We start from the raw sequence: 16,149 nt of genomic DNA on the forward strand, positions 1-16,149 counted from the left end.
CAATGCCTTTTACAAAATAGAGAAGTGCAAACAAAAATCCACATGCAAATTTCTGTTGATAACAACCAGAAATCAAATGTGAGTAACACCTACGCAACCACCACCACCACCAATATTACCACTACAGACAACAAAACAACCATCACCACCACCAACAACGACAAATCAGTACAGGAAAAAGTGCAAGATAAATTTCCCGTGCTAAAAGTTTCAATGCCACCACAGTCATCACAGGTTCAGCAGGAGGAAATAATGACAACAAAAAGCAATGATAGTAGTAACAGGAACACTGACTCTTCCACTACCAACACCAGTAACACTGCAACAACAAATATAGCAGAGTAAAACAACAAAAGTAGCAGTGGCATGGATAATAGTGACAACACAAATGACAACATGAACTTCAAAATAAATGGACCTATGTGTGAGTCCTCTGAGCAAAATACAGAAGGATCTTCCAAAGTCAGCTGTTTTCTTTATGGGGGAAACTAAAAATACAGAAGTAATTACAGTAAACAAGAATGACTTACAAACTGATGTCAAAAAGGAGAGGTCACAGAGTCAGCCTCATCCTCCATCCAATGTGCTGGAAAACATGACATTGTACAGTAACATACAGTACAACTGGACTGAAGTTATGCAGTGTGGAGTGAGGCACTAAATCCCAGGTAATATGCCAATGCTTGCATCTCCTTTTCCTGCAGTTTATAGTACTGAGACACCTAGTGAGAACATAAACAAAAACCAAAACAAAAACAACAGCCCTGGAAGGAATTTCTCTACCAACTCAGGAAACTGGAGAACATCCAGTAGGAACACAAACAAGTCAAACAACCGACAAAACTGTCAGCTACAACTTCAGCCACCAAACTTTCCCTTCTTTTTATCTAGCAAATGAAATCCAGAAAAGTATATAGGCCATCACAGAGCTCCTGTCATTATCTCAGTGCAAAAATTGCCCTCCTTGCTGACAATAAGCCATTAGTTTCTTTTGAGCACTACTCCAGTCTCAACATTTTTGTTAAATGCGCAAGCATCAATCCATCCTTCAGTTTAAAAAGCTGGAAGATTCAGTTCATCCAAGATTGGGTTTCAAGCCACCCTTATCACATTCCTTTCTTCATTCTTACTAAGACTCACTTTAACAACTCTCACTTGGAGTGAAATAAAGATGAGGAATTATACAATCATTTGTGCAAACCGCACTGGTAGAAGAAAGGAAGGAGTTGCTATTTTCCTACACAACTCATTTAGGGCAGATACACATCTCATTCTTCACTGTGAATCAGTGTCTGTGTATAATAAAACTAATGATTTAGCAGGTTCCACAGGTCACCCCAAGCACCACTAATGTATTTCAAAGATTGCCTCATGAATATTAAGTCTTTCATTGAACAGTACCAATCTGATAATGTTTTAATAACGAGTGACTTTGATCTTTCCTGTGTTGACTGGTCTACTCACACCTTGAAGACAAGTGTACGCATTTCAATCCCAGAGAGAGCAGCAGAGGAATTACTTTTTGAATTCCTGAGCAAATTTTACCAGTCCCAACTTGTGCTTGTGCTAATAAGATTCTATAAGTTAAGTTAATTTTTTGGCTGTAGGAGGACATGGAGTTATGTACAGGGAGGGTGTTCATGCAAAGAGTTCAGGCCATTTCTGGTCAAGAGAGACTTTGAACCGAGTTGTTGTCGGCATCTTCACTATCTCGTCCGGCAGCTTATTCCATGGATCCGCAACCCAGATGGAGAAAGCCCCTCTCCTTCGATTGAGATGAAATTGTCGCAGATAGAGCTTTTCGGAGTGACCCTGCAGCCGACGCTCTGGAGCAGGAGTGAAGAACAGCTCTTTCGAGAGGTTACACTTTCTGCTTATGATGTGAGCAAGAATAAGATCACCATGGCGTTGTCGTTTTTCTAGAGAATAAAGGTCGAGCGTCTTCAGCCTTTCTTCATAAGACAAATGCTTGAGACCAAGAACTATGTGGGTAGCCAGCTTCTGGACTCTTTCGAGATGATGTATGTCTTTGAAGAGATAAGGAGAAGAGGCTTGAATCCCGTACTCCAATATGGGTCTCACCAGCGTGACATAGAGCGGTAGGAATATGGCTGCTGTGAGCATTCCGAATGACCATCGAATCAAAAACAGAACTCCGCGTGCTTTGTTGGCAGCATGGATGCACTGGGCTGAAGGTGAAAAGGAAGAATCCACCAAGATACCCAGGTCCTTTACCTGGTCGGTCCTCTCCAGCAGCAGACGACCCGGCTCGAAATCAAGTTGAGTTGCAGGAGAAGAGCCAACAGGCAGATGACAGCACTTTGACACATTCAGACACAGGTCCCATTCGTTAGACCATCTCCAAACTTGGTGGAGGCATCGTTGAAGATCATCTATATCACCGCGAGGAGCGACCAGTTTGACATCATCGGCAAATAGAAGAGTGTGTTGCATGAGGTCGTCGGGCGAGTCATTTATGAAGACTAAAAACAATAAGGGCCCAAGCATTGAACCTTGAGGCACGCCACTGCTCGCAGTGGAGACGTCGGACAGTGAACCATTAACTTGGACTTGGAAGGAGCGATCTGAGAGGAAGGCACCAACCCATTGTACAATATCCAGATGGAAACTATATGCTTGAAGCTTGACAAGTAATAGGCGGTGGTTAACCGAGTCAAAAGCTTTAGCAAAGTCCAATAAAACGATGTCAACAGCATCACCATCATCCAGGATACGCGTCACCAATCTTCCATTACCAGTAAGTTGGTCAAGCATGATCTCTTCGGCACAAAGCCGTGTTGGGAATCAGAGATAGAGGCTGTGTTTTGGAGGTGGAGCAACATACTTTTCTTAAGGATGGTTTTGAACATCTTGCTGATTATTGAAGTAAGGGAAACCGGTCAGTAGTTAAGCAGGTCTTCGCAGCTCCCTTTCTTGAAAATTGGGCAGATTATCGCTGTTCTCCAGTCCACAGGTATAACACCCGTCGCCAATGACATATTGAATAGAAGTGTTAAAGGTTCACAGATGACCGGAGCCAACGCTTTGATAACCTGTGGATGTATGCCGTCAGGGCCGTGACCCTTGTTGACATCGAGGCCTTGAATAACGCGTTCGACTTCGTCCTGAGTGATGACCAATCTAGGAGGGGGTTCAAATGGAGGGGGTTCACGACCATCATCTTGTTTGAAAATTGTTGAAAAAGCCTCGGCAAATAACTGACTCTGCTGATAGGGGTCCTCAATCGATATGCCTGTTGAGTCTACCAACGTTGCAATTTGGTTGTTCAAGCGGGAATTCCATTGGACATGGGCAAAGAAGGTTTTTGGATTGCGACTGGCGTTTGCCGCGATTCTGTATTCATATCTGAAGCGTTCTTCCTTTTCAATTTTCATGGCTCGGTCTCGTTGAGTTTTGTACACCTCAAAATCTGCAGTCGAATCTAGATTTTTTAATTCAGCCCAAGCAATATCTCTGAGTCAAAGTTCTCGTTTAACCTTCTTCGTCACCCAGGGCTTGTGTTTCTTCTTCTTGGGAAGCCCAACGGGAACTGCTTGGTCAGTCAACCAGATTACTTTTGCTTTGAGGGACGACCATAGTTCGTCAACTGAGGACATCGTCATCAGGGATTGCCAGTCCAGAAGCACGGAAGCCTTGGTTAGAATTTCAAGATTGATTGCAGAGAAGACTCTACGTGGCAGCGAAGTAGTCATGGGCGTAGAAAAAGTTGTGTGCATGTCGAACTTCAGGACCGCGTGATAAAAACACATAGGACTTAGTGTTTAGTAACTATGCTAACACTATCCATAATATTATAGTAGAAAAACTCTCCTATCTCATCACAGTATGATTATTTGTAGCTTGAGATTCTGGCAGCCAAAAGCAACATAGTACAATCTTGCCCCAGCACACCCTGCTAACCTCATGGATCTATACAATGCTAACTGGAAGGCAATTATCCACACAGACTGGTTTTTCACTCACTCTCTCACTCCATGCAGCATCATATCCTGGCAGTTATTTGTGGACTTCATTCACACCACACTTTACAACAATCAATGAGCACAAAAAAAAAAACACATGCTCCCATGGAAAAGAAAAGCACTTATAAGGAAAATAAAAAGGATTAATTGAAAATCTACCACCTAAAATATTGCCTGCTGCAATACCCTCACTTACCAGATATAGCTTTACTAGAGTCAAAGAAACCTTATCTCCAAAACTGCATGAAAACTATCATTGATATTTAAAGAATTGCAGAAGAAAAGTGGGTCATTGAGAAAATAAAAGTCAATCCCAAATTGTTCTTTGCATTTGCCACAAAGCATAAGGTCACTGTATCATCTATTGGACCTCTGATAGATGAAGATGGTACTCTGCATAGTGGTACAGAAGACATGGTCAAGATTCTACAGAAGCAAGACTACTCCACTTTCAGTAATCCAAACTTAGTTAATCCTGACAGAATTGGTGAAACAAATCCCCAGCACGCCCTATCCAATATATCATTTGATGCCTTGGATATCATAGCAGCTATTAAAAAAATTACAGACAACTCAGCTGCTGAAGAGTGCTGTCATCAACTGGCATTCCCTTCAGTAATTCTTTAGAAGAAATCACTGGACACTGGCCACACACCTGAAAATTTCCTATCAGAGTTGACTATCCCAGTTTTTAAAAAGGCAACAAATTGCTGGCAGTGAAATACTACCCAATCTCACTTACCTCCCATATCATTATTTGAGAGAGTGGTGAGAATTCTGCTCACTTCCTAGAAAGTAACAGCCTAATTACTCCCAACCAGTATGGTTTCCACAGCGACAAGGACTGCCTAACACAGCTCCATGCATCATTTTGATGACATCCTAAAGGCTCTGGGTGAGGGCTGTAATGCAGATGTCATCTACTTGGACTTCAGCAAGGCCTTTGGCAAGGTTGGCCATTGCATTCTGTTAAAGAAGCTATTGAACAATGGAGTCTGAGGGAAACTGTTAAAGTGGATTGAATGTTTTCTGGTGAACACAACCCAATATGTAGTGATAGATGGTGTTTGATCATGCTTGGAAACAGTTCTATAAAGCTCTGTCTTGGACCCACTCTTTATCATCAAACACAGAAACATGAGAATTTTTGCAGATGACTCCAAGCTTCTGAAAGTCTTTGACAGGGCAAGTGACCATACTCATCTCCAATCAGATCTTTATTGCCTTGCTGTTATCTGATGGACAGAAAAACATAATATGCAACTAAATGAAAATAAATTTGAATTCATCCACTTTGGTAAAGAGGTTGCACATAAGCTACCATACACTCTTCCCTCAGGCAAAAACCTTATTGCATCATACAACACACAGGACCTTGGAGTAACTGCCAACAACAACTTAAGCTAGAGTGCCCACAGAAACATCAACATGGACCACAGGACATACTCCTGGATCCTCAGGACTTTTCAGTCTAGAAATGCTTCTATCATAATCCTTCTCTTCTCCACTTTTGCTCATCCTCACCTTGAATACTGTTATCCGCTGTGGTCTTCTTACATGAAACAAAAGATTATAAAAATTGAAGCACTCCAGAGATCAATCACAAGGAAAATAGACAGCATGACAGATCATCTCAGTCTTTATTCCCTTCAGTGTTGCTGTAAACTCTATATCATTTGCATGATATGGAAAATATTCCAATAGCACTGCCCAACTGATGTTGGCATCCACTTTAAGATTCACCCGAGCCTTTGTCCCTGTGCTATCCATCCTCTACAAAAGTCATGTTTGTATTGCATCACAACACTCAGACAGAACTGCTTTGCTTCAACTGGCCTTGTTCCCTTTAACATCATACCAAGACACATAAGAAATCAAGAGACACACAGACATTGATCCTGCAACAAGCAAATTAGCTAGTTAGAATTAATGAGGATGACCACAAAGAGGTCAAAACTGTGTGGTTTGATAGTCTCATGGCTAAAAGACGGTAGGAGTTCACTTCCCTGCTTGCAATATATATCAGGTGCAGATTGCATTGAATAACCAGCAGGAGGAGGTGTCCTCCTGGCGTTATAAAGAGCAGTAACACTGGTTCCTATGGAACAACATAACTCTAGTGGATGAGTATCCACCACCAGAGATGCCCACAAAGAGGTGGAAGCCGTATGGTCTGGTGGTCTTGTGGCTAAAAGATGGTAGGGGTTCACACCCTGTTTGCAAAATATATCAGGTGCAGACTGCATCAAATAACCAGCTGAAGTACAGTCATGTTGGTGCCTATGGAACAACCATATTTAAGTGGCAATAAACATTACTATACATACTCTGGTCATTTCATCATGCTGAACCGTCAATCCCAACACATTTGTTTTCATTCTCTCTCCATTCCTTTCAAAGAGCATAGGCTTGAAACATCAAAGACTTTTCCATTCTTCCCAAGCATCAAACAAATACACCTGCTTGTTGTTCCCTCACCTGTTTTTGTCTTTTGTTTTCTGTAAATTTGAACTATACATATATATATATATATATATACCGGAGTAAACACATAAATGTGAAACAAGGTGGAAAAAAGAATACTCAAATACCAGTGGTAGAGTAATATGCTTTATTTAAATATGCTTTAAATAAATATGCTTATTTAAATATGCTTTAAATAAAGTATATATATATATATACACACACACACATATATATATACTATGGAGGAAAGGAGTGGGAAGTAATTTCATTTGCTGCACCAAGTGTAAGCTATAGATGCATAAGAGATGCAGCAGAATCACAGGTAGGTTAACAGATAAGGTCGCTTTTATATGTGGCAGATGTACAGGAACAATAAGAACTAAGAGCAAATGCTCAGGTGGCTCTCTTGAGATAATAGTTTCTACTACTTAGGTGACCAAATTAGTAATGGTGGATGCTCTGAAAGTATTGTTTCTAGAGTAAAAATAGGATGAAGGAAGTTGAGAGAACTATTACCTCTGTTGGCAACAAAAGGACTCTCTCTCAGAGTGAAAGGTAGATTGTATGATGTTAGTGTGTGAACAGCTATACTACATGGTAGTGAAACATGGGCTATTAATGCAGAGGATATGTGGAGACCAGAGAGAAATGAAAGTAGCATGCTCTGCTGGATTTGCAACATCAATGTGCATGACTGACAAAGCTCAACTGTGTTGAGAGAAAAGTTAGGCATAAAAGGGATTAAATGTGGCATGCAGGAGGGGAGACTGCGTTGGTTTGGACATGTGATGCATGTGATGTTTGGACATGTGATGAATAAAGACAGCTGTATACAGAAATACCTGGTACTGAAAGTGGATGGTAACTGTGGAAGAGGGAGACCCAGGAAGACATGGGATGAAGTGGTGAGGACTAGTCTTAAGATGCAGGGTTCACAATGGACTGAGATGTTGGGCGATATGAAGTTCTAGAGAAGACCTGCCCGTGTCAGCAAAACTGAGTGCTTGAAGTGTTGTGTCTCACCCACATGTAACAACAAAATTTTCACATCTCCTTTTCTAAACTACATCTTTCTCTTCCTCACATTTCCTCTTCGAAACCACGATTGTGTCCCACTCTCCTTCCCTACCCTGTTCACTGTATCGCTGCTTTCCCCCACCCCATTTTTATACCCAGGTTTTCAACAGTCACTGCAATTCTCACTCCCTACTTGCACCTTCTTGGCAATATCTGCCCATGTATATCAGGGGATCTTTCTTCCTTGTTGCTTGTGAGTATACCCTGGCACTTCACCACCATCTCTCTCCTGCTCTCTCTTGCACTTTGTTGTTTCCCACTCTCTCTCTCTCTCCTTCTCTTGCTTTTCCCTCTGATTAGGTAATCAAGTATCTCCTTTACACCTGTTTCTGTCTTCTCTCCTCTTTCCCATCTCTCTCTCTTGCTGAGTAACCATGTACCTCCTCTATAGCAAGAGACCTGTTTCTGTCTCTCTATTTCTGTCATGCTCTAACCTTTCATCATCATGACACCAGATCACCTCCTCCAATGCCCCCTCCTTTATAGCAAGACATCTGTTTCTGCTTCTCTGTCTCTCAGTTACACTCTAACCTTTGATCCTCTGACACAAGTTCCCCTGCCCCTCTCAAAATTTCTAATCTTCTGAGTTACTTGGTGACCCTGCCAGTACTGGTGTCATGTAAAAATTATCCAATCAACACTCTAAAGTGGTTGGCATTTGGAAGGGTATCCATCTATAAAAATCATGCCAAAACTAACCGTCCTGTGCTAGTGCCAAGTAAAAATCACTGATCCACTCTGTGGAGTGGTTGGTGTTAGGAAGGGCATCCAGCTGTAAAAATCCTGCCAAGACAGACACAGCAGCCTGGTGTAGTCTTCATCCTGGTCAGTTCCTGTCAACCATCTTACTCATGAATGCATGGAAGACAGACATTAAAGAATGATGATGATGACGATATACATATATGCATACACACACACACACATACATATATACATACACACATATATACATACACATACACACATACATATATACATACACACATATATACATACATATACACACACATACATATACATACACACACATACGTACACACACATAATTAAATCCAAGGAAAATAGGGATAAAGACAGCCAATCTTTCACTGGCTCCACTGTTAAATACTGAATTTTGCAGAGAAAACCTTACAAATTACATGGGTACATATTAAATTTATAAAAATGAATAGAAAGTGGAGATATACATAGCAATTGCTAATTCAAAATTCAAAAGCGTGGCTTTTGTGAAAGGAATGCAAGAAGTGAAATTCAGGCTAGGAGGTGAAGACATACCAACGGTGAAAGAACAACCAGTAAAAAGTCTCAGCAGATGGTACGGAGATTTACTAAATGATAAGAAGCAAAGCAAAGAAACACACAATTTAGTGGAACAAGGACTAAAGGCAATTGACAGAATGACATTACTGGGGAAATTCAAATGTTGGATACGGCAATTTGGACTGTACCCAAGGATAATGTGGCCGTTACAAGTGTACAAAATAAATTTGAGCAGAGTAGAAAGGATGGAACAAAGATGCAGTGTGTTTATCAGAAAATGGCTTGGTCTTCCAAAACCACTGATTACAACTGCACTATATGGAAAACCCATGCTGCAACTACCGATAATATCAATTGCTGAAGAATGTAAGGCAGGAAAGGCAAGGACAGTAATGATGCTAAGGTATTCAAAAGATCAGAGCATCCGGGAAAACCCTCCAAAAGTAAGAACAGGGAGGAAATGGAAGGCGGAAGAGGCAGTAAACAGGGCAATCGGAAAACTAAGGCACGCAGATATGGTTGGAGCGATGCAAGAAGCAAGAGCGGGCCTAGGGTTGCACAACTTCAGGCCATTTTGCAAGAGCAGTATAAAAGAGATGAAAGAGGCAGTGGTAATACGAAGTGAGAAAGGAGGAAGAAGAAAGGCGAAATGTACATTTGGTGCAATGTAGTCAACAGGGACAGTGTGTGAGATGGGAGGAATATGTGATCAGCCACAGAATATCATGGATGGAACTTTGGGCTTGGGAACAAGCAAGAACGTCCTACCTGATCAAGTCTATCTTCGACATTCTACCCTCACCGGCGAACTTAGTCCGGTGGAACATAAAAACAACTGATGAGTGTAGATGCGGAGAGAAAGCGATAGTTAGACATGTTCTGTCAAACTGCAGACTAGCACTAGAAATATACATGGCGGCATAATCAAGTCCTCAACGTCATAAGCGCAGCACTCAAGGAGAAGATCGAGAGGTACAATAGGGGAGAGTACCCAAAAGTAGAAAAGCGCAGGAAAGTATACTTTCACAAGGAGGGAAAAGGATATAAAACCAGGCCTACAAGTAAAATATACAAGATAGATGAAAGACGGAAGGGATACTGGGAGGTGGCCACAGATTTGGAAAGACAAATAATATTTCCACTAATAAAAACGACAAAAAGACCAGATTTAGTCCTATGGAACAGAGAACGGAGAATAGGAATTTTGCTAGAACTGACAGTACCATGGGAAGAGAACATCAGCAATGCAGAGGAACGAAAAGAGAAGAGGTACGAAAAACTAATCGAAGAGTGCAGAGAACAGGGATGGAATGTCGAGTATTACCACCTGGCAGTGGGGGCTAGAGGCTTCATTGAAAGGAAAATGACAACGCTTTTCAAAAGAAGATTTGTTTTTTTCTAGCTCCGAGCTGTGAAAACTAATAAGGAGAGTACAGGAGGCAGTCGAAAAAGCCAGCTTCTATATATGGCTGAAGCGGGAAGACCAAAAATGGCTTGAAAGTCATAACATCACTAGGTGAGACAAGCTGACACTGAATTAACTTCACTGACTGACAGGGGATGGTCGTTTAGAGAATGCATGGGCTAAGACTACGTGCCTTCACTGGTCAGTTAAAGTTGAGACAGTGTCACATGACAACTTGCTGGGGCTGCCTGCTGGAGCCTAGTGGCAGGTATTTAAAGGAAGTCACCGGCTGACATTCGCTGATGCTACGTCGAAGAGGCCAGGGGACAGAAGAAAGAAGGAAGAAGACATGTACCCAATACCAGAGCTGAAGACACCTCTGAAAGTGGGGGCTCCACCACGTGAAAACGGTAGAGGAGTAGGGGCCAAAACCGGACGTGGTTCCTCCTGATGAAGTCTTGAGCTAACTGGATCCTATAAAGGAGCTGTTGTGGTAGCAGACCACGAAACACGGTTGTAATTCCTTCCTTATGTTATATTCTTATAATAATATAAAAAAATATGATAAATAAGAAATATAAATTACATACAATTGTTTCAATTCTTACCCATAATAAAATTATAAAAATCCATTGTTTGTGGGCAAGAATCTCAATAGTGTAATTTTTTTTATATATGATGATTCACAGAGCCAAGGAAAGACTGAATTTAAATATATTTGTTTTTACACACACATACATACAAATATAGACAAATAAATGACAGAAAATGCAATTAATGAGATTCTTTATTCAAAACACTAATATTGTTTCAATGCATCCTTGCATCTGTACTTCATAGGTGATTACATCATGGCAAAAGTTTTTCCCACTTTGTTCAAAGTAGAGTCGTAACTTTTTCAGCCTTTCATTTCTCTCTGGTCTCCACATGTCCTCTGCATTAATAGCCCATGTTTCACTACCATGTAGTATAGCTGTTCACACACTAGCATCATTTTGTACTGTGTGGTGACCATAGTTGGGAGTGACTCAGGACATATGACATCCAAAGGATCATCATGATTTCCTGTTCAGAATGAGACATTCTGAAAGTTCACAGGATCCAATTGCTAGCTGTCTGCTTTTTATTATCAACTTAGTAATCTGCATCTTGAAAGATGCATCATTACTCATGTCAATGTCCAGGTGATGCACTGATTTTGTTTCATAGATTGCAATCTCTCCTAGGCCAGGGTATTCTGTCTGCATTTCATTCAGGCTTGTGTCCTGGTAGAGCAGAGTTTGGAATTTTTCAGCATCAAACTGCATGTTATTGTCCTCAGCTCATCTGTATATTGCATCCAATTCTTGTTGCAGGAGCACAATATTTTCTGGGTTCTGTATCTGAGAGATTTTTGTGTCATCCGCATGGCTAACAAGGATGGCTATATTTATATGATAGACATATGGTAAACTTTTCTTAGTCTCTCTGTTTACCAAATCCACTCACAAGAGTTTGATTGGTCTTAGGTTATAGAAGAAAACACTTGCCCAAGGTTCTGCACAATAGAATTGAACCTGAAACTATGTGCCTGAGAAACAACCTTTTTAACCTCACACTCATGCTTGGGTCTATATGTAATATTATTTATGTATGAAGAATTCACTCATTGATTTATGAGTGTTTCTGTTGTTTGATCAATTCCCTGTGGCTGAGTATTCTATAGACCTTTGTGTACCCTTAACATAGTGCTCAGGTGCACTCAGCACAACACATTATAACTGCAGTAATGTTTATCACAACAGTTGCCATAGCAGCAACAACTATGACAACAATCAAAAATCGTATTACATACAGCAACAATCACCATGGTAACTATGACAATAACAATGTTGACAGTCAGTGTAACAACAACAGCAACATGAATAAGAAGAACATTTACCTTCTTTGGAGCAGTACTACTCTTGGAAGTGGCCGTGTTGGAATGTGTTGGGGTGAAGCTGGATGCTGAAAAATAGAAAGTGGGAAGAAGTCAATACAGAAACAGATGGCTGATGAAATTCAGGGTAGTTGCCTTTCTGAGGAGAACCAACTATGTAAGTGAATGGAGATATTTACAGCCAGCAATTGAAACCTGATCATTATATCACATCAAAGGAGGTGTAAGATAAAGTTTGTGGTTTGTTAGTCATGTCAGTAGCTATAAGTACTGGATGTATTATATCAATAAATCATATTCTAATCTTGATTTTTTCAGCTATCAACACTGAGAGTCAGCTCAACACTTAGCTTGTCCAGTCTATGGGTTTGGGTCATAAGAACAAACATCACAAGATTGAACATGACAATGCTTACTTCAAAGGACCTAAAAATCAAAATACCAAAAGCCTGAAACACTGCTTTTGTAACACTGAATTTTGTAATATTTTAGGGGACATTTATTTACAGTTTATTTTAAAAAGTTTATTTTAGAAACATATTGTAATATATTTATTGTTTTTATTAAGCAATGTCAGAACAACTATTCTAGAATAAAAATGGCAGTTTTAAAATGGAATTTATTTGAGAAACACATACTTACTCTTTATATTATGCTACATCAGAATAATAATTTTTGGAGAAATTGGTCCTAAAAACATTATTTACAGTTTTATAACAATTACTACTATTTTGATTATGCTATATTAAAATAACATACAAAATATAGCAAGCATGATTACTTACAAAGTAATAATAGTGATAATTTATTCTACTATAGGCACAAGGTCTGAAATTTTGAGAGGATGGAACAATCAATTACACTGAAACCAGTGTTCGACTGGTACGCTGCTAAGCATTAATGTCTAATGTGCTAATGATTCAGTCAGCTCACCCACTTAATCATAATAGTAATAATCCTTTCAACTATAGGCACAAGGCTTGACATTTTTAGTGGTCAGGACTAATCGATTACATTGACCTCAGTGTTTAACAGGTACTTAATTCATTGATCCCAAAAGAATGAAAAGCAAAGCTGACTTCAGTGAAATTTGAACTCAGAACATGAAGATGAACAAAATGCTGCTAAGCGTTTTGTCCAATATGCTAATGATTCTGCCAGCTCACCACCTATGATGATGGTGATGATAATAATGGTTTCAATTTTTGGCACAAGGCTAGCAATTTTGGGTGAGGGGATAATTACATCAACCCCAAGATCCAATTGGTACTTATTTTGTCAATCCTGAAAGGATGAAAGATAGAGTTAACCTTGGTGGAATCTGAACTCATAATGTATAAATGGATGAAATACTACTAAGTATTTTGCCTAGTGTGCTAATGATTCTGCCAGCTTGCTGCTTTAATAATAATAATAATAATAAAAGATTGAACAACTTGAAAATGAAAGCAATGCAAGGGCGGCACCTCAGAGAAATCGAAGGGAAAGACAAAACCAACACCTGGAAGTAGCTAAGGATAAGTGATCTGAAAGGATGCATTGAAGCATTGATGTGCAGTGCTCTGAGAACTAATTACACCAATTTCCAAATAGGTAAGAATAGTTAGTTAGTTAGTTAGTTAGTTAATTTGGCTCAAAAGCAAATAGCAAGGCCATGTAGGGGGACATGGAGTTAAGTACAGGGTGGTGTTCATGTAAAGAGTTCAGGCCACTTGAGGTCCAAGGAGGCTTTGAACAAAGCGGTCGTCGGCATCTTCACCATCTCGTCTGGCAGCTTGTTCCACGGATCCGCAACCCGGACGGAGAAAGCTCCTCTCCTTCGATTGAGATGAAATCGTCGCAGGTAGAGCTTTTCGGAATGACCCCGCAGCCGACGCTCCGGAGCAGGAGTGAAGAACAGCTCTTTCGAGAGGTTACACTTCCCGCTTATGATGTTGTGGGCGAGAATGAGATCACCACGGCGGCGGTGTTTTTCAAGAGAATAAAGGTCGAGCGTCCTCAGCCTTTCTTCGTAGGACAAATTTTTGAGACCATGAACCATGCGGGTAGCCAGCCTCTGGACTCTTTCGAGATGCTGTATGTCTTTGAGGAGATAAGAAGAGGCTTGAATCCCATACTCCAATATGGGTCTCACCAGCGTGACATAGAGTGGCAGGAATATGGCTGCTGTGAGCATTCCGAATGACCGTCGAATCAAAAACAGAATACCGCGTGCTATGTTGGCAGCATGGACGCACTGGGCCGAAGGCGAAAAGGAGGAATCCACCAAGATACCCAGGTCCTTTACCTGATCGGTCCTCTCCAGCAGCAGACGGCCCGGCTCGAAATCAAGTTGAGTTGCAGGAGTAGAGCCGACAGGCAGATGACAGCACTTTGACACGTTCAGACACAGGTCCCAATCGTTAGACCACTTCCAAATTTGGTGGAGGCATCGACGAAGATCCTCTATACTACCGCGAGGAATAGTGAATTATCCCTTTGTAGGATGTGCAGCAGCAAATATGAAACAGTCTCATATTTTGTGAGTGAGTGTAGTAAATTGGCTCAAAAAGAATAAAACAGGAGGTATGATAACATAGCTAGGTATGTCCATTGGAGGTTGTCTTATCTTGAAAGGATATTGAAATGATATGAGCATAATGAGTCATCCAGTATGATTCAGTGATTGATGCTAGGAGGCCAAACATTGTTGTAGTTGACAAAATGATGAAGGAAACTGATATCATAAACTTTGCCATACCTAGGGATGTATGGGTGGATGACAAAGAACTAGGAAAGATTGTAAACTACAAGCCACTAAAAGATGAGATCGCATGAATGTGGACAATGAAGAGGGTAATTATCATCCCAGTAGTTGTGGAGCATTGGAAGCATTTGTTGGAGAAATTGGGATTGACATGAAGGTCGAACATGCTCAGAAAAGTGATCTATTCGGGACAGCAAGGAGTTTTGAGATTATACTTGGATATTAAGTATTGTGAAAGGAGCTGTGAGAATCTTGACATTAGGTTGCTGTCTACTCTCTGGAACAAGTAAAATCAAGTGCTCTGACTAATGAAATAGAAATAATAATAATAATAATAATAATAATAATAATAATAATCGTTTCCACTATAGGCACATGGTCTGGATTTTGTGGAGAGGGGGACAATCGATCACACCAACCCTAGTACTATACTGGTATTTAGTTCAGCGGCCCCAAAAAGATGAAAAGCAAAGTTGACGTTGGCGGAATTTGAACTCAGAATGTAGCAGCAGACGAAATACCATAAAGCATTTTGCTCAGTGTGTTAACATTTCTGCTAGCTCAGCGCCTTAAATAATAATAATGATAATCCTTTTTACAATAGGCACAAGGGCTGAAATTGTGTGTGTGTGTGTGGGGGGGGGTAGTTGATTACATCGACCCCCAGTGTTTTACTGGTACTTAATTTATCAACCCCAAAATATACAAGTCTCTCACAATGCACCACATGTATCACCTAAAGACAGATGTAGATAGACTATACATCCCACAAAAAAAAAAAAAAAAGATGGAGAACATGAACTGATGCAGTTGTAACTGTCTCTAAAAGCAGCAACCAGAGAGTAAGACACCTATTTAAAGAACAACAATGACTGGCTGCTTAAACTTGCCTACAAGTATAAAACCAAGGGCAGCTTTGCTTTTGATCTTTTCAGGATCAATGTTATTCTGGCATAGCACAATAAAAGTAAAAATGATGCAATAAACTCACTTTTAAAACCATTTTTCACTTTATTTTTTCCTAAAATATTTCAAAATTTGGTTTTTTGAAAATTGTTTTTCAAGTTTTCAGCATTCTCATTTTTAGATCATTTGAATTCAGTCATGGCAAATTTGGTCTTAGGATCAGTACCCCCAAAATACAATCTCATGGAGCCATACTAACTATCAACACAACATTTTTCACCTTCAACACCAATTCAGACTCTCTAACCACCCTAAACATCAGCTTATGAGCCAATAGGAAAGCCTTTATATGGTCACATGACTTGTTAGAAATAGCAGTTAGATC

The 16,149-nt window shown here is 40.3% G+C and overlaps 1 protein-coding gene across 1 annotated transcript in view; it reads right to left on the minus strand.

The window, feature by feature from the left end:
* The window catches only part of LOC115223763 (trafficking protein particle complex subunit 9), a 171,557-nt gene that overhangs the window by 32,411 nt on the left and 122,997 nt on the right, over positions 1-16,149 (minus strand). Inside the window, exon 18 of the mRNA XM_029794414.2 lies at positions 12,116-12,180. Coding sequence (XP_029650274.1) covers positions 12,116-12,180 — 65 coding nt within the window. The remainder of the gene's footprint in view (positions 1-12,115; positions 12,181-16,149) is intronic.

This window comes from Octopus sinensis, linkage group LG24, assembly GCF_006345805.1.
Source record: "Octopus sinensis linkage group LG24, ASM634580v1, whole genome shotgun sequence".
Classification (NCBI taxonomy): Eukaryota; Metazoa; Mollusca; class Cephalopoda; order Octopoda; family Octopodidae; genus Octopus; species Octopus sinensis.